Here is a 19001-nt window from a genome sequence, read left to right as displayed (position 1 = left end):
TGTTTAAACTAACAAGTTGAAAAACATTATTATTTTCTCTGCCACACATGTATTATTACATTGTTGCAATGAATTAACATGATTTGCCATTGAAATAAAAACCAGACATTTTAAATGTCATACATTGGTATTGTCAAGACACGCTTTCATGAATTAATGTATTGTTTGGTCACTAGTTGAATATTTTTTAGATTAGTTTTTATTATTTTAGTATTTATTGATATATTACAGTGGTGTTATCATGTATGCCATGCTGGTTGGTAAACTGCCTTTCACAACAGCCTACACAGACCAGTATAGACGCCAGAAGTTATTCCAACAAATAGAGCGAGGCCTGGTAGAAATTCATGAAAGAGAAATGATCCACCTGACAAAAGGTACACAAAATAATTAGGTCAACATACTAAATCTATGTCATTTACTCACTGTTAGCACAATACTAAATCTGTCATTTGGACTCACTGTGAGCACAAAATAATGAGGTCAAAATACTAAATCTGTGTCATTTAGACTCACTGTGAGTACAACAAAACTAGGTCAACATACTAAATCTGTGTCATTTAGACTCACTGTGAGTACAAAAAAACTAGGTCAACATACTAAATCTGTGTCATTTAGACTCACTGTGAGTACAAAAAAAACTAGGTCAACCTACTAAATCTTTGTCATTTAGACTCACTGTGAGTACAAAATAACTAAGTCAACATACTAAATCTTTGTCATTTAGACTCACTGTGAACACAAAATAATTAGGTCAACCTACTAAATCTGTGTCATTTAGACTCACTGTGAGCACAAAATAACTAGGTCAACATGCTAAATCTGTGTCATTTAGACTCATTGGAACACAAAATATTAGGTCAACCTACTAAATCTTTGTCATTTAGACTCACTGTGAACACAAAATAACTAGGTCAACATACTAAATATGTGTCATTTAGACTCACTGTGAGCACAAAATAACTAGGTCAACATACTAAATCTGTGTCATTTAAACTCACTGTGAGCACAAAATAAAAAGGCCAACATACTAAATCTGTGTCATTTAGACTCACTGTGAGCACAATACTAAATCTGAATCATTTAGACTCACTGTGAGCACAAAATAACTAGGTCAACATACTAAATCTGTGTCATTTGGATTCACTGTGAGCACAAAATAAAAAGGCCAACATACTAAATCTGTGTTGTTTAGACTCACTATGAGCACAAAATAACTAGGTCAACATACTAAAGCTTAGCTGTGTTATTTGGACTCACTGTGAACACAATGTTAAATCTGTGTCGTTTAGACTCACTGTGAGCACAAAATAACTAGGTCAACATACTAAATCTGTGTCATTTAGACTCACTGTGAGCACAGTGACTCTTTGTAATATTTGGCTTTATGTCTCTGATGTTATGTAACTGCTTTTGTAAACAATGTTTTCCAAAGAAAATTTATTGTACAACAATTTCCGTGGGGCAAACATTTTTTTGTCTCTGATGTTATAAAACTGCTTTTGTAAACAATGTTTTCCAAAGAAAATTTATTGTACAACAATTTCCGTGGGGCAAACATTTTTTTTTTAATAACCTTTATCAATGCTTAGACAAACAAATTAAAAGATTGTATTTACTCAAAAAGTTGACATTATAAAACAAATACTGTATAGTGTGTTATTTTTTTACGAAGTTTTAATTTTTCGCTTTTTTTCGAGGATAGAACAAAATGGCCAAAATATTTTGTATACCTTATTCAATGAAAACCGTGAAATTTAACACCTGCAAAAATAACCTGCTATTTGGTACCCAATTGATAGAATGAACTACTCACACTTATACTGACAAAATATATCATTTAAATCATAGTGAAATAAAATCACTGTTTTTATAAGTTTGGCTTTCCTCTGGGACTTATTGTCATCACTAACAGAGTGGTAGAAATTTAAAGAATATTTAACTAATCTTAGTGCACATTGCAATGTTTCTAGTAGGACTTCATCACATAGATTTGATTTAATCACAAAAGACACACTGCATATGTGTAACATTAAATTAATTGTATAAGTGCAAAATGGATGACATTTTGTTAAAGGGTCTTAAAGAGATATACATTAGAGAAAAAAGATGACTAGTTTCACTGTGTGTGTACAAATCTTGGAAGATTTTACTTCCTTTAGAGTACAAATTATGCCAAACTATGCAATTATTTTGTACAACAAACATTTTAATAGTGATTCTGTCTTGTCTTTATTGGATATAAATAACCAAAAATTTAATATGTAAGCACTCATATGCTGCTTACATCATATTTAAAATTTATATTTGTCAAAACATTAGCGAACTCAAATACTTCTCATGTCAGAGCTTTAAAAATAAAATACATGAAAAGAGAGATAACTCTGATTGACTATATTTTCAGATTGTAAAAATTTGCTCAAAAAGTTGTTAGAACCCTCTAGTGATCTTCGTCTTCCATTACTGGATGTAGAGATTCATCCATGGGTGACACAGGGAGTTAAGTCGTCTTTCCATACCTTCCACAAATATCCTAAAGATAAAACCATGAAATCACAGGTAAGTAGTTGTAGCAGTAAATCAGTTAAAAAAAAAAATTTGAGTGAATTGACGTGGTTGAAACTTTCATGAAAACATTCATGTCTAGTAGGGTCATAAACCAGGTTTTTTTTCTTGAAAGGCATAAGAAATCAAAATCATGGATTAAAGCAATACATAGGCTCATAGTATTCTAGATACATTTCAAGTCAAAATGCTATATTGTTTAATATGTTTGACCTCTATGTCATGTCACCAAAATAGTTGTTGTGCTGTATTTAACATATTATCAGCAAATAAATGATTTAAGAATCTTAGGTTAATATATGCCGTTGTGGCTTACAAATACTTAAAGACTTTAAAAATATCTATTTTAGACAATCGCTCTGTGATAATCAACCGTAGAATTTATATGAATACAATAATTTTATTCTTTGATAGGATTCACTTCTGTACGATTCACTAGAAAATGAGGTAATTCTAATACCTGCAAGTTTTGATGTTAAAACAATTATTGTCAAATTCTATGTAAATCTCTCCAATTCCTAGGCATGGCCATTTTTGTACATCAATGTGAAAAGATTTATTTTCACAATGATTTTTGCTGATGTTTGTTGAATTGATTTTGAAATCTTTTATTTAAAGCTTTTTTCTTTCAAAGAAAAATTCAGAAGAAGCTTCGAAACCAACAACAATTTACCCTTAAAAATATGAATGACACAATTTCTCTAAACATGTCAAATGTTCTTGTTTAGATACTGCGATACTGTGACTTAATGTTTTGCCAACTACATTGAATTCAATTAAAATAAAAAAAACAGCTTAATAATTTAAAAAAAAAAGTAAATGGATGGAAAAAAAAATAAAGGTAAGATGATATCAAGTGAAAAATAAGGAAGTTAATTGCATTAGCTTTATTTGGAAGAATTATCTATTCAATTTTAGTGTGTGTTAGCTATTTCTAAAAAGTGAAAGATATTATAAAACAGCTTACCAGAGGGGCAATACATGTATTTGAATGGGCAAAAAAAATTGAATATTCATTTTAATTTAATATTGAGATCTAAGTTTTTACTGTAATTGATTATAAATTATGAGACATAACGTAAAGACAATTGATATTAACCACTTTCACGTATAAAACAAAATATTTTGAAAGTTCCCTCTTTTTGCATGGTACCTATAGAATGTGAATGTGTGAAGGAAGTTAAAACATGAAAACACACTTAGTTCAGTTCAAGATAATGCTACACTTTTGTTTTTGCATGAAAACATTTTTTAGAGAGGCAATGGACATTTCTCAGTCTCTATTATGTTATGCTCTTCTGTTATGCATTGGTCTGCTTGGTTTATTTTGTATGTGGTATATGACAGGAAGTAACCATAGAAATTTTACAATCTTTCTTTGTGTTATGATAGTTGTCTCATTGGTAATATATTACCACATCTTATTTTGATAATGAACAAACCGTCTCATTGGTAATATATTACCACATCTTATTTTGATAATGATAGTTGTCTCATTGGTAATATATTACCACATCTTATTTTGATAATGATAGTTGTCTTGATGGTAATATATTACCACATCTTATTTTGATATTGAACAAACGAGGTAATCTATATAAATTGAAAATGGCCATTCTTAGAAAATTTGCACAATTATTTGAACTTTTTTCATTTTATTAATACACAAATGTTTTCAGAACAAAATTATGAATGCTTAGATATCACATTGACATATTGTTTTCACATTTTTGCTCACTTTACTGTAAAAACATAGGTGGATGTTGAAATATTTGTTGAGTGACATTGCATTCAAAGCATTAAGTTTATTGTACGTTCTTTATTTATATTCTGAAACAAGATTTAGATAAAGAGTACTTGTATTGTGAGACAATATTCTTTTAACTTTCTGATTTATCATTAGACAATTTTTTGAAACATTGATTTATTTTTAAAAGAGTTACAACCAAACTCATATGTGTATAGATATGGGGTATGAGTGCCAATGAGACAACTCTCCATTCAAGTGGCAATGTACAAAAGCAAATCATTATAGGTCAAAGTAAGGTCTTCAACACAGAGCCTTGGCTCACACCAAACAGCAAGCTATAAAGGGCCTCAATAATGACTAGTATAATACCATTCAAACGGGAAAACCAATGATCTAATCTATAAAAAACAAGAAATACTTATGAACCACATCAACAAACAACAACTACCCAACATCAGATTCCTGACATAGGACAGGTGCAAACAATATTGCAGTGGGTTTAAACATGTGTTTACTTATTTTCTTGCAACTTGGTCACTTCAATTAGAATTTGATCTAGATCTATTTAACAGTAGTCAGGTGTTAAAATGCATGATATACCTGAATATGTGTAGTTGGATAGAATTTTGAAGGCTGAATTAGAATAGAAAGGGCAGTATTTACTACAACTTATTTTAGCACATGTTGTCACCTGGCTTATTTATAGATTGTTTGTAGATAAATTACAGTTTTGCAGTAGATTGTTGCTGTAAATTTTAAATGTGTTATAGTTTTCATTTAATAAATGGATGTACCAAGAATGATTTACTTTATTTTGATACAGTATAGAGTAAAGCATGATTAGAATATTAGATAGTACTGGTATGTATGCATAAATGCTCAAGTATGAAATTATTTGAAAAAAGTATTGTTGCCAAATAACAGATTGGTATTATCCAAATGACTAATCTACACAATTTTGATGTTTTAAGGTGATAGAAGAGTTATCTTCCTTGCTACAGATGAAAAAGGAGGAGGTTGAGACAACAGTTCATGAGAGTAAATGTGATCAAATATCAGCCATGTTTAATATGATGATGGATTGTAAGAGAGAAGAAAAAGGTACCTTATTTGAAAAAATAAATAGAATATCTGACTTTGAAAGTGTTTGAGGGTTTTAAAGTGTAAAAGCTAAAATCTTCTGTCTATATTCAACTGTCATTATGATGATTGATTGGTTGTTGGGTTGACTCTTTAAGTAATCTTGGCAATATCGTAACAACCAGTTTTTATTGAAGGAGGTAGCCAAAGAGAACCATGACTGTAGACAATTCTAGTTAATAAAAATCAAACACACCTGCTATCAGCCTGGTTCAAACTCACAACCATTCATTATTTATTGATAAGATAATTTCTCATTTATTTCAAGTTTTTGGTAAGGCAAACCGTTTTAGGTAAATATATTTTTTTTAGAAACTGTTTTAATATGATGGAAGACAAATACACCATGATATAAATTTGCTTCTTATATCAAATTTTCTGAAATACCAAAAGTTGTAGTGATGAATTGAAAAAAAAGATAATGTATACTATTTTTGATATTTTTATTAGGTATTTTTGATATTGATTATACTGTGTATCAAATGCCACCACCAGAGAAAAAAACCAAACGGAAGAAAAAACATCATTCACATTCAAAATCGGATAAAGATGTGCAAAAAGGTAAAGGGTCATGATAGGAGTACCACTATATAAAGAATCTTATCTGTATATTACAGAATTAGTTAGAAATGCTGTGAAATGTCCTTCTCTATATATTTTTATCATGAATTATATAAAGTCAACTGAAAGACAAAGTTTCTTCAGCAATGAAATCATTTAATTGATAATTTGAATGAACTATCTAATTGGAAAAGACATTAAACAGATAAATGTTTGATTGGGTAGTTTTATAAAGCTGATAAGACTACTCTGAATTAACAATATACTGATTCGGACATTGCATCTGATTCAAAGAAGATGAATACTCAGTTATATGATGAAAACCCTTACTCTGATTTGCTACACAAGATATCTAAAACTTAAGAAAATCTTGGAGATCTTGTATGATTTCTAATGAAAAAGTAAAGAGATGTGATATAATTTTCAATAATGTAATAGCTCACCAAGAAGTGCTATTTACTATAGGCCTTCAATAATCTGCTTAAAGCCTTGGGATACCAAAGTGGGGAAAGGACCCCCCCAAAAAAAAAAAATAAAAAAAAATCAACAGCAACTTAAAACCTATTTGTATAGGCCAAAAAATTATGAAAAGCCGCAAAAAAAAACAAACAACAATTCTTGGAGTACAGGCATAAAGAATTTGGCAGGGTTAAATATAATTTTGACCCCTTAACTCCCCTAACCTGTGACAGTTGTTTAACCGGACAACATCATAAGAAAACTATAAGAGTTAACTGACAATTGCTCGTCAGTGTCAGACTCTTAAGCACAAAAACAACTTACAAAATTTTGAAATTTTAAGTTATTTCTGCTTGACAAGAGTGTACTTAAGTTTTGAACCTGTAATAAAAGCGTTTATATGTGTTAATCATTGAATCACTAGGTTGTGCTTGAAAACTTAAAATGCTTTAAATATTTCTTGATTTTTAAGTCTTGTAAAATACGTGTTTTTCAGAATCAGAAGTTCATGGAGATGAAGGGCATGATGAGGAACATAAGAAACCTGAAGGTGAACAACACAGAGTCAGCACTGCGTTTGATTTTATGGCTATTTGTAGTGCACCAACATGGCTTGGGCAGGAAAGACGTAGATCCAGGAGAAGAAAGTCCTATTTTCCTCAGCCTTCACCACTAGCTATGAATGTAAGCTTTAAAGCATCTGTTATAATAACAGAAGAACCTGATAAATTATCCTAATAAAATTGTTCTTGTAGCAATATAGTCTATGCGTACTGACACAGCATTAAACTTCTGTTAATCAATCAATTATAAAACTGCTTAAAATGTGGGGAGGGGGAGTCGTAGATGTTATTTTTATGGGAGATAATTTAATAAATGTGGTTGAAAACATATGCATACTGCAGAAACATATGTAATGCATTTTAATTTTGTGTCTGCTTTTACAGGAAACTGACTCTTTTCCTTGAAGGGTACTTTTAGTATATTGTAAATGATAAGACCATTTGATATCATGTAAATTATCAAGGAGCAGGATCAATAGAAGAAAAACTCAAAACAAAGGTGCACCTCAATACTGCTTGATTTGTTGACAAAGATTCATCTCTCAGTTCTTATTTATGTATAATAAAAGTAAAAAATTGTTTCTGGCAAAAGCCTTTCAAATTTATTGGATATTCTTTTAACTGTGCAGACAAATGTATGAACCTTGTGTACTGATGAAGTCAGATGCAGGAACTGTTCTCAATGGAATTAGTTTAAACAATATTTATTCAGATAAATCAACATTAAACATATTATACAATGAAATAATATTAGGGATTCAGAAACAAGCAATTTGCTTTTACAAATCTGTCTCCCAATGGAATTGCATAATAGAATGTATAAGATAATTCAATATACTAATTTATCTAAAAGACTTATTAGATAAACATGATATCAAATTATCCATGTAAATTCTGCTATTTATTCAATTCTGATATCATATTGCTGATAAGGTAACAACTTTTATCAATAGTTATCATTATTGTGATAAAGCTTCTAGAGTGAATGATGTTATTTCATTATTTACAAAAATGAAATAACTATAGGGATAAGATTTTTGTGAGAAGAGCAGTTACATTTTGTAATTAGTTTAAATGATATATCAAGAAATCAACTTGTTTCTGAAGTTTAAGAAATTAGATACTGATCAATTTACTAAGTTTAATACACTGAGGTTAAAAAAAACGTTAGAGTGCATGGAAGACAAAGTCAAATAAAACAATACTTTATAAATATGGAGTTGACTGCTTTACTTTATCCTCAGACTTTATCTACTTTTGTCAAGCATGATAATGTTTAAAAGCCCAGTGAGTAATGAATAATTACTAAAAGGGCAATATGACCTTAAAAAATAACCATAACTATCAAAAGTCAACTTAGTCTATATCAATTTTGCCTGATTTTCTTCTTTCAAATGAAAGTATGATAAAAATCAAAGTTTGATCCTAAAACCAAAATAAACGTTGAAAATATTGGCATCATAATTTTGGTGAGAGGGTGTATCCTCAGCTACAATCTCATGGAAAGGAGATAGTCCTTAAATCAGATACTAGGAAATAATCAACCTGAAGTTTGAAAGACCAATGATAAAGTGTTTGTCTCTGTTTACCTGAGAAATGTCAATGACTTATGTCTCTTTCTTCTAGACTGAGAAAAAACATATCACTAGACAGGGTTTCCCCTGGGTCAATTATTTTTTTCGCCACCCCTTTCGCCAAAACAATATATTTTTCGCCACTTTATCATTTTTTATCATTTTTTTCGCCAAGTAACACAAATATATTTTTTTTTTAATTTTTACTTTTTTTCCAGCCCCCCCCCCCCCCCCCCCCCCCCCCCTTCCTCCTTAAAAAAGAAGTGGTTTTTACAACAAAACAAAACACCTTATCACTTGAAGTTGAAGTTGATCCCTCTTGCAAGGTGTAGTCATTACATTGAAGGGTTATTCTCATGCCAACCTTTTGAATAGATTTCTTCATAACGACAGTTTTCTTTTCTACTTCTAACCTTCGTAAAAAACTCAAACTATATGCTTGAATCACGTGTGTCAGTGAAACGACTTTAAAGTACCCACTCAAATCAAAGATCTAAATGAAAGTTAAATGATAATGATTTAAATCAGAGACCTTCCTTGCTTTTGAACATTTTTCGTCATAACAACAGTTCTTTTCTGGACTATCATTAAAAGAAGGAGAGGAAGCGTAAACAATTTTGCTTCTAACACGTGCGTCGCAACGCGGTTATAAATCCCTTTGTGACATTTGACAGAAGCCATTTAACCATATCATACAATCAACACCTTTATTAATTAGTCCTTTGATGTCGGTAGCTAACAATAGCTATAAATGCAATCAGCTGATTATTGATTTTCTGTCAAAATCTTAACGAGTTCAAGGTGAATTCCGAGTATTGTCTGATCGGTAAAGTCAGAGAAACTCGAAAAAAGTAAATAAACAAGATGGCTGAAAATAAATCGTTATATATATTTCTTTCGCCAAATTCTTTCGCCAATGACGAATTTTAATCGCCACAATTATTATTTTTTCGCAAATTGCGAAAATGGCGACCGCCAGCGGAAACCCTGTCACTAGAGAAGCATGATTTGAAATTTACCACACAAAAAAGATCAAAGCAAAATTTCTAAAAAAGATATAATAATGACAACTTTTTCTTGATTAATATTTTTACTGCTGTAATTTATAATGATCTTTTTTGTTTACAGAACCCAGATGCTTCATCAGAAGACGTGGCAGGAAATGCCGTAGGAGGAGATAACCCCAATCTGCTGTCCATTCATCCTGGTTGTGTTACGCCAGGGAGTGCCCAACCCTTCAACAGAAGGTCATTGAGGTCATCTCGTAGGCGCAAAAGGCCAAGTTCCTGTGGTCCTTCAAACAGAAGATCATTACGTGATAAACTGCCTCATCACAAAGGGTCTAGTAACTCTCAGCCAAGCAGTCCAACGACTTTGATTAGTCCCATTATCACTGTAGATCCACCCAATCACAGCGGAGTAGCTCGTCCAGATAAACTTGATGTGCCTGACTGTTATGGGTCAGTGACATTACAAGTACCAGAACGAACTGTGTCCTTTTCTCAAATGAATGATTCAACGTCAAATTTAAGTCAGTATTCTGATAGCTCAAATCCTGGGTCAGCCGTTAGTTTCTATTCACCAAATTCCAACGATACATCTGCCTCACACTCAGCTCATGGTTTAAAGCCAGACTGGGCAAGGGATGGGGCTTATGATACGGATAGTCTAGATTCTAAAATATTACCTGAAATTTCAATACCTCTTAAGAGGCCTTTAAGAAGACTAGTGAATCAAGATTCAGTTGAAGCAAGGATTGCCTCGGCTGATATCAAAAGTATTGTAAGACCCAAACAATTGTCAGCAATGCAAAACCAATCACAGCTAAAGCAGAAAAACCATACTCTTCTTCCTTGTCAGGAAATAATACAAAAAGATGACAGTTCAGGGATACAACTTCATGCAAGACCACATGTGAATGACAGTTTAATCTTGCCTGGCATTGATAATGTAGATAAAATAGCTGTCAAAATTGAAACTAGTCAAAATGATCATTTACGATTGCCACACAAAGATAGTGTGGATAGTGACGAGAATTCGGGTAATCATTTATTGGGTTTGGCAACAGGAGGTGATTCTTTAGATGTAGCAAAAACAACTATGCAATGTGTGATGTGTAACAAAAATAGTGTGGATTATAATTCAGATTCTACTCCTGAGCAAACTGAAGAAAGTGCCGATGAATTAGATCATAGCATTAAGTTAATTGAAAATTCTGTCAAACAGATTGTGTTGAATGATAAACGGGATGCAAAAACTGAGCCTGTTGTTGTGAATGTAAATGGTAAAATAACTTTGGAGGAATTTTGTGATAAAAGTAGTTCAAAACACAACTCTGTGGAAGATAATTCAATGTCTGCGTCAGTGAAATCACAACTTGAAGATATATGCAAGCCATATGTTGTGGATTTAGGAGTACCATGTTCTACGAATAATTCACCGAAATATATTGAAACGAACATTGATGCTCCTAATGATGAGATTGTTTCAATACCTCCTTCAAATTGCAGGAAGAGTTCTGGTAACTCTTTGCCGTCTTTCGTTATGCCCAATACTCCTACAAGACAGAAATTCACTTCCCCTATTGCAAGAATTGATAGTTTTCATAGTGAAGATTTCGATAATGTTGACGATATGAAAATGAAATGTCAATCAAATTCAACAACTCCTGGTTCTGTAAATACTCCCACTTTTCCTTGTTTTGCCTATAAACTTCAGCTACATAAAAAGAAGAATGGCAAATTAAAGTCATCTAAACAGAAAGAAGAGAATCAGATAAATGTCAATGATGAAAAGAATGACAGATGTTCCAGGTAACAGAGGTTTTTCTCAGTGATTGATTATATTTGTTGATTATAAGAAGATGTGGTATGAGTGCCAATGAGACAACTCTCTACCCATAAGTCACAATTTGTAAAACGTGCATGATTTCTGAAGAAAATTTTCCCAGTCAGAGCTTCAGCTGGTTATGAATTAATGCAATGGACTTGGGCCTGCAGGATTTGGCGACAATATCAAAAATATACTTCCAGTAATTTGTGATTAAGATTTTGTCATTGAGTTACTTCAGACATCATTATTATGATATGATCTTTTTAATGAACATGTGCCAGATAAGATATTTAAAATGAAACTGAAAATGAAATAAAGAGGAAATAAATGATAAAATTAGATTAAATGTAAGTAGCATAAAAGGTCCAAGTACACAGTTATTTCGTAGACCATTTCTTTTAGTCAATAAATGAAAATAAAAAAAATTCCGCCTGCTCTTTTTCAATAATATTTTTACAGTGTGGTGTACTACTTTTAGGACAAATTATATCAAAATTATAGAAAACTTCATCCGCTCTAACTCATAATATGGACAATTTTATGTTCAGGGGGTCTTGAAATCTTTTGACAGCTTCCGAAATGCTTATTTTAAACTTTTTTCAGTTGGACCAAATCACTACTTTACTTTAAAATTCATGAATCAATTTTTTTCAGTGTATTTTTATCCCCCTACTTGCTATTTGAGGCATAAAACATGAAGAAATTCATTTGGAAGGGGTATAAAAAAGATTGGCAAGTACCACACCGTCCACACAAGGGACTTTATTTGTGGACAACAAAAATCAAAGGATGATAACTGTGTACTCGGACCAAAATATTTTGTTTTAATTATGTTTCATACAATGAGTAATATTCATACAATAACAATCTTATTATGGTAATTGCATGAATGTGTGCTACTTGAAAATACCAAGATGTAAGTACAAAATATAGAAAATAAGGAGATTTGGTATGATTGCCATTAAGACAACTATCCACCAAAGTTCCAAAGAAGTGAATGAAAGCAATTATAGTCAACTGTCTTGCCTTCAACAATGAAAAAGCCCATACCTTTTAGTCAGCTATAAAAGTTTCTACATGAAAAATGTGAAACAATTCTAAAGTAACCATCTTATTTATAACAGAATAATTTAGAGGTCTAATATCCTCAGCAAATATAGTTTCCACCACATTCTATTTTGGTGGGATATTGAATGAATCTTGCATTTTACTGTGGATGCATTTGTTCTGTTGGTGTCAACTGTCAAGTTTTGTGGCTGAAGAAAAATAGTATTTTTGGATTTTTTCCAGGTTTCATAATTTGCTCCTCTCAAATATAAAAGAGATATTACACATAGAGAATATAACTCTTCATTTTCCATAAAAATTAAATACCTGAATATTGGTGTGCCAAAAAAAAATAAGGACCATGATGAATTGATTGAAATTTAGATTGTCACCTAAGACAAGGAGAAGTTGTACATCAGAAACAGGGCTTGCAAGCAACACTGATTATTTAGGTCGAACACAAAAAAAATCATCTTTTCCAAATTTGTGGATTAATTTGTTTTAACTTTTTATATTTTGTTGTTGCAGGAATGACATTGAGCCAACCTGTTCAGATCCATTGTTAGTTGGATCTGGTAGTGATAAAAGTAATTCTGATGAAAACTCTGACAAACCTCTTCATAGTAGTAAAGCCAAAATTCATCCTATGGACAAAGGTTAGTGGGACAGCACTAACAAAATATTTATAAGTGCAATTTTTAAAGTCAAAAAGCTTCAAACTGCTTGACATTCTTTTTGCAATAAAATTCTGAATTCCACAGTTCAAAATGTAAATCTTTGTGGTGCAATCAGTATACAATCAACTGTTGATGAAAAGTTGAAGCCAATCCATTGCACATAGCACAGGTTTATAAAAATCATTTGCACAGAAAATAAATGACACCGTCAAATTATTTATTGTCAAAAAGTAAACATATTGTATATTTTTCTTTCCCAAAGTACAAAAAAAACTCATCAAAGATACCAGGCTTATATTTTTGGTATTCCACAGTAGCTACACACATTTTGTCTACACATGACCAATCAGTGACGCTTGAAACAAGTTTGAAGGCCAAATCAAAATGAAATAAAAACTGAAAATTTAGAAAAAATAATGACACTTCATCTTGTCCATTGCCCGAGAATTAACACAATGTATAGTGGTATTTTATTCTACAACTATCAATCAAAATACACATGGTAAATAATTAAAAGAACAGCTAAGTTGAAAGGAAAGCTGAACTTATTCTACTAAGAGATATGGGACTACAACCATAAAATATTCTGTACTGAATGAAAACTTCACAGTAGTAACATAAATGCAGAGGACATAAGGTTCTAAGCTGCGGCAGGGGAAAAACTTTCAGATTAAAACATTTGTGATTATAAAATACTGTAAGGCTTGATGAATGTATGAAATGAAGTGTTATTTGTCTTTCAGATGACAAGGACTCCACAAAAAGCTGCAAATCTTTAAACAAATCTAAATGTACAGTTGATTCTGACCCTATCTGTAATGATATACAGGTGAAAAAACAACAGGTAAGGGTCTGCTCAGGGTGGAAGCTACCACCTAGTCAGCACTGTAGAATTATATCACTAGATGTGTATAGCAATCACAGTGCTTTATATACTCAAATATTAACTTACTTTGTGCAATGTCTGTAGACATTTTGATTAGGATATCTTTGATACTGAAATGTGTAATTTTTTAGGCCTTCAAAATAACCATAAATGAATAAGCCCATGAAACTGTTATACCTGTGTAGTAAAAAATATCAGTAAATATAAAAATTTCATGACATTGTAAACTTCACAGAAAGTTAACAAACTTTTCACTATGGAGTTTTATAAGATTTCCCCCCAATTTTCCTTTTTATAACTATATCTTGAAATGTTCAATTGATACCATTTTGTTTGTAAAGAAACATTCTTCTCAGACCAGCTATTGAAGCCTTTTGTCCATTTTAATCTGGTTAAAACAGATTGTTGACTGATTCAGCAGTTTATTTTACTATTGTGATGCAAAGCAGGTGGTAGGACAGGCAGGGAAACTAGGATACCTAATTTTGGTTATCTCCCCCTACAGTTTTTAACTCAAAATTCAATCTGGTCATTAAGTCTTTTATCCATTTTCTAAACACAATTAAGGTTTCCAACAACTTATTCATATAACTATCAATTTTTAAAGAGTTTTTTTCTTTTATTTACTCATTTATTTTGCTGAGTTAAGAAAGGGGAGCTTGACTATATTTTATTTATAAAGGGTTTCATCAAAAGCAGTGATTCAAACATGTTTCAACACACTGTGGTCGTATCATGCTGCCGGCAAGCATAGCCCTTTAAACTGATCCAGTTTTTATTAGGTCAGTATTTTTCATGTTAAAAAAAACTTTACACAAACTTTATTTTAAGAAGTTACCTTTATAATAGTAGATAGTAGTTCCCCATCTGCCCTCCGTTCTCAATAGGTGTATACTCTTCAGATATCAATGGGAGTCTTCAATATATTCAACATTTTAGAAATTCCCTTTTAGTAAAGGGATTACTTCAACACCAAATTTATCTAATTCCTCAATAGTTTTCTGGAACAAATTTCGAGCTTGGCTTACTATATTTGAGGAATAATTGGATTATCTTATTAAGCAAGGTAAGCGTTAGAGATGATTTTTGCCTTTTTGTCATTATCAATATGAGTTTCTTTTGTACATAAGTAAGTTTTAAGAGTTAACTAAAAAATTAATTAGAAACCAATTTCAGGAGACAGCATAAATACTTTGTAAGTTGAATAAATTCATTTGTATCTTGCAATCCACAAATTATATTAAGCTATATTAACTTAACTTTACAATAGCATGACTCTTCTTAATGGTGCATTAGAAATGCATGTCAGAAATATTAATCGACCCCTGTCCACAGCTGATTTAAACACACTGGTTATGCTGACATCAAAAATTGTCTTTTGTATGTATTGAGAAATTATGGATTTGATATGATGGAGAGAACAAACTTTGATTGTTGAAAACTAGTTATTTTTTTAATAATGTGTTTTTTTTGTGAATTTGGCTGGTAACAGATAAACAGGAATTTAAGGTTCAGTAAAAATAGATACCAGTTTCTTCAAGAGTTGTAATTTGCCCACCATTTCAAGCATATATACAGTTTAATATCCTTGATAAAACCTAAATCAGTGAAAAATAAGGAATCCCCAGTTCTCAATCAACAGCTTTGAGTATAATCGAGTGATAACCCAGGACTGGTTTATAAGTTATTATTTGACAAAGCTAAGACTCATGTTTTGGTAACAAATGTTGAGCAGTAGGGATTCTAGTGCTGCTAGCATTCAATTTAGATCCGTTACTATTTGATATTCAGAGCATTATTTCCAACAGATTCCATGGCATGTAATGCATTAATATAATATTAATAAATATTTGACAATGTTTATTTATCTTTCATAGATATGCCTTTCTTTTTACTTCTTTTATTATACCATATTATACAATTTAAAATTTGACAATTAATGTTTTTCCTATTTGTTTTTTACAATCTGTGATTTTTATATTAGGGAAATTTATAGTCTTTACATGTCACAAAAATATGTGTTGAATATGTGTAATGATTGTCACCGAGGTTACTGGTCATGTGATGGGGTTTTATTATTATTATATATTGTAGTTATAGTATAGGGTTATTGCATGAATATTGGGGAATAATGTCCCGAGTAGAATTTTATGTTGCATGAGCTTGCGAGTGCAATATATGTTCTATGAGGGACAATTTTCCCCAATATTCATGCAATAACCCTTTTATTGTATAGCAATATAATATTTGAAAGTAAAATTGGTTTAAACTAAGATTTTGTCGTTGATGACATCATGAATTTAAAAGATTTATTGCACTAGTGCAATATAGGAATTTATTGCATGCTAACTTTTGGTTACTTTCTGTGGGAAATATTATATTGCTATGCAATAATATACTTTTTTGCATTTGCTTTGTTTTTGTGTTGATATATATAAATGTTTTAAACAATAAGTTTTATAAAAAATATGCATTGTACTTCTTCCTTAATTTGAAATGTAATGAGCCCCTGACATATAAATTCTCTTCACTTTATATATTTAGGGAGTAGCTGTTAATAATCAGTCATAGTTTTCTAACTTAGTTGTTAAAAGCAAGAAAATAATTTTTTTATTTGGTATCTGAAAGATTTTTGTAAGATTTAATGTTTATAAGGGTGTTTTGAATAAAAAAAAGTTTTTATTTTTACACATCAAAATAAGTTATTAATTAAGTATCTTTAAAGTAGAAGTAGAAGTGTTTTATATGCATGCAAGAGTTTCCTCTATGAGGGGTGATTTCTATTTACCTAATACCCATTTATTTCGAGATTTTTCTGGTCTATACAGAGCACTGACAATTTTTCCTTTGGTGAAAATTTAGAAAAAAAGTAAATGATTTAAATTTTTAATGGATAAGGGTCCATAACAATTTTGTGCTTACAGACATGCATGAAGGGTTTGAAAATTCAGTTCAAGGATAAGGATTTTGTTTTTAGATAGTGTTGGAAATGAATAAGGGAATGGCCTAGTTAAAGCAAAAGTAAATCATTACCCAAAGTAGTACAACAATTCTAAAACTAGTTTAGTGGTAACACCAAAAACTGAAATTTTTATTTTATATTTTTATTGTTTACAATTTGTGATTGAATTTGTTAAATTTTTGATTTTTGTTTTCTGTTGATACAATGTATTAGCGTATTTCATTCTAACATGTCTTATTATCTAATCAAAAACATTTTTTTAACACCCTCTGATGTCAATTTTGACCCTATAGATTTCCCTGCTTAGAGGTACCTTTAGAAACATTGAAGTATGCATTCATTAAAAATTATTACCCAATGCCAATGATTAAAATCACTGGATAATTTTGACAAACCAGACTTAAAAGTAGAAAATATAAGATAAGAAGTAAATTCTATACATGTGTTTGTGTTCTTGCTTTCATTTTCATCATACATGCTGTCAAGCTCATTAAGTAATGTTCAGATTTAGTTCTGCTGTCCAATAGACTTGCACATCTTTATGCTTTTTCTTACCACAGTCTATCTAGACTTTAATTTCAAGATTAGAAATATATTCACTTCATATATCATAGCTTTATAGTGACTTTTTTCTTTCATTTTCCCTCATGCTGCAGGCATTTTGATCACATGACCAGCCCTCAGGTAATCCATTCACATATTTTGCATCCCAGGATTCCATGTAAAAATGGTCTCATGCAATGTCACATGTTTGCTTTTTAATAACCATTGTAATAACTTTTACTCATTTCTGCTTCTTAAATCTCTTCAGTTGCAAACTGTCTTGACCTATGACCTCTAAAAGCATGAACTCTCTGAATATCTTAACTCCGACCTTTTTTAATAGATATGTGAACTGAATGTGCTAAATTTTATACATCTTCAATATATAATTGTACTGAGTGATGCATGTTTGAAAAAGAGGAAATTTTAGGCTTGTAACAGAGCATTGTTCATAAAAAGGTCAAAGGTCAAGAACTTATTAATTCACATGTCATATTTTAAATATAATTTCTACCTTTGTCATCATAACAAGTAGACTTGGTAGTACTTAGGCAGCAACCATTTGATTTTCTGGGGGGGGCTATGGTTTTTTTTGGAAAAAAAAGTTTGTTTCCAGGTTTTGGTGAAAAAAATAATTTGTCTTGGACCCTGAGAAAAAAAAATTGTTTGTTTCACCCTCAGCTGCCACTATATGTAATGCTAAAATTGAAAGAAAAAAAATGTTTTCGGTTTGTCGCTAAAAAAATAGATTGTTTTGCGCCGAAGGCGAAAAAAAAAGTTTGCACAGAAAAAAAAAACATAGCCCCCCCCCCCAGAAAATCAAATGGTTGCTGCCTTATTACTATTCTTTGTATTGAGGTTGGTCAAAACAGTTATGAGTTCTTTAGCTTTTTAGAACTTAAAATATGAAAAACAAATATATGAAGTCCATTTTATATACCATTCTTTACATACTCGTTTGCTAAAAAGTTCCACTATAAAACGGTTTCCTTATAATGACAGTTGGTACATGTAAACGTAATGTGTATAATTCCTGTTACACAGTCAGATGGTCTGGTTGGGGTTTACTGAATAGAGAATACTCAGTGTCAAGACAATAGAAAAAATTGCCAAAAAATAAATAAATAAGAAAAGAGACCATAAAAACAACTAAAGAAAAGATATGAATGAGCTGTTAAAATACAATAAACAGATTATATTTTGATAATACAGACTTGAAAGGAATTCCCTCAGTCAGACCCTTACTCAGGACCCTTAGCAGATAACAGGAACAAAATAGAGCTAAGGAACAGGAAATTGATGATAGATATATACTATCAATTATGTATTAGCATTTAGAAGGTCTTCAGATATTACCTTGATTTGATGACAGTCATGACAGTGGGAATGTTGAAACAAAATATTTTTTTTTTTTTTTTTTTTTTTTTTTTTTTTTTTTTTTT

General features: G+C 31.0%; 1 protein-coding gene across 3 annotated transcripts in view; it reads left to right on the top strand.

The window, feature by feature from the left end:
- LOC134681014 (uncharacterized) overlaps positions 1-19001 on the top strand; it is a 117257-nt gene that overhangs the window by 82150 nt on the left and 16106 nt on the right. For 2 of the 3 annotated variants that reach the window (XM_063540375.1, XM_063540390.1), the window contains 9 exons: positions 232-377; positions 2405-2559; positions 2980-3012; positions 5287-5416; positions 5906-6016; positions 6972-7159; positions 9741-11425; positions 13020-13147; positions 13912-14012. In XM_063540375.1, the coding sequence (XP_063396445.1) occupies positions 232-377; positions 2405-2559; positions 2980-3012; positions 5287-5416; positions 5906-6016; positions 6972-7159; positions 9741-11425; positions 13020-13147; positions 13912-14012 (2677 nt within the window). The remainder of the gene's footprint in view (positions 1-231; positions 378-2404; positions 2560-2979; positions 3013-5286; positions 5417-5905; positions 6017-6971; positions 7160-9740; positions 11426-13019; positions 13148-13911; positions 14013-19001) is intronic. The other variant, XM_063540382.1, reaches the window with a different exon arrangement.

This window comes from Mytilus trossulus, chromosome 1 (genome assembly GCF_036588685.1).
Source record: "Mytilus trossulus isolate FHL-02 chromosome 1, PNRI_Mtr1.1.1.hap1, whole genome shotgun sequence".
Taxonomy (NCBI): domain Eukaryota; kingdom Metazoa; phylum Mollusca; class Bivalvia; order Mytilida; family Mytilidae; genus Mytilus; species Mytilus trossulus.
The sequence above is the reverse complement of the archived record's forward strand: the minus strand, read 5'-3'. Positions and strand labels throughout refer to the sequence as shown.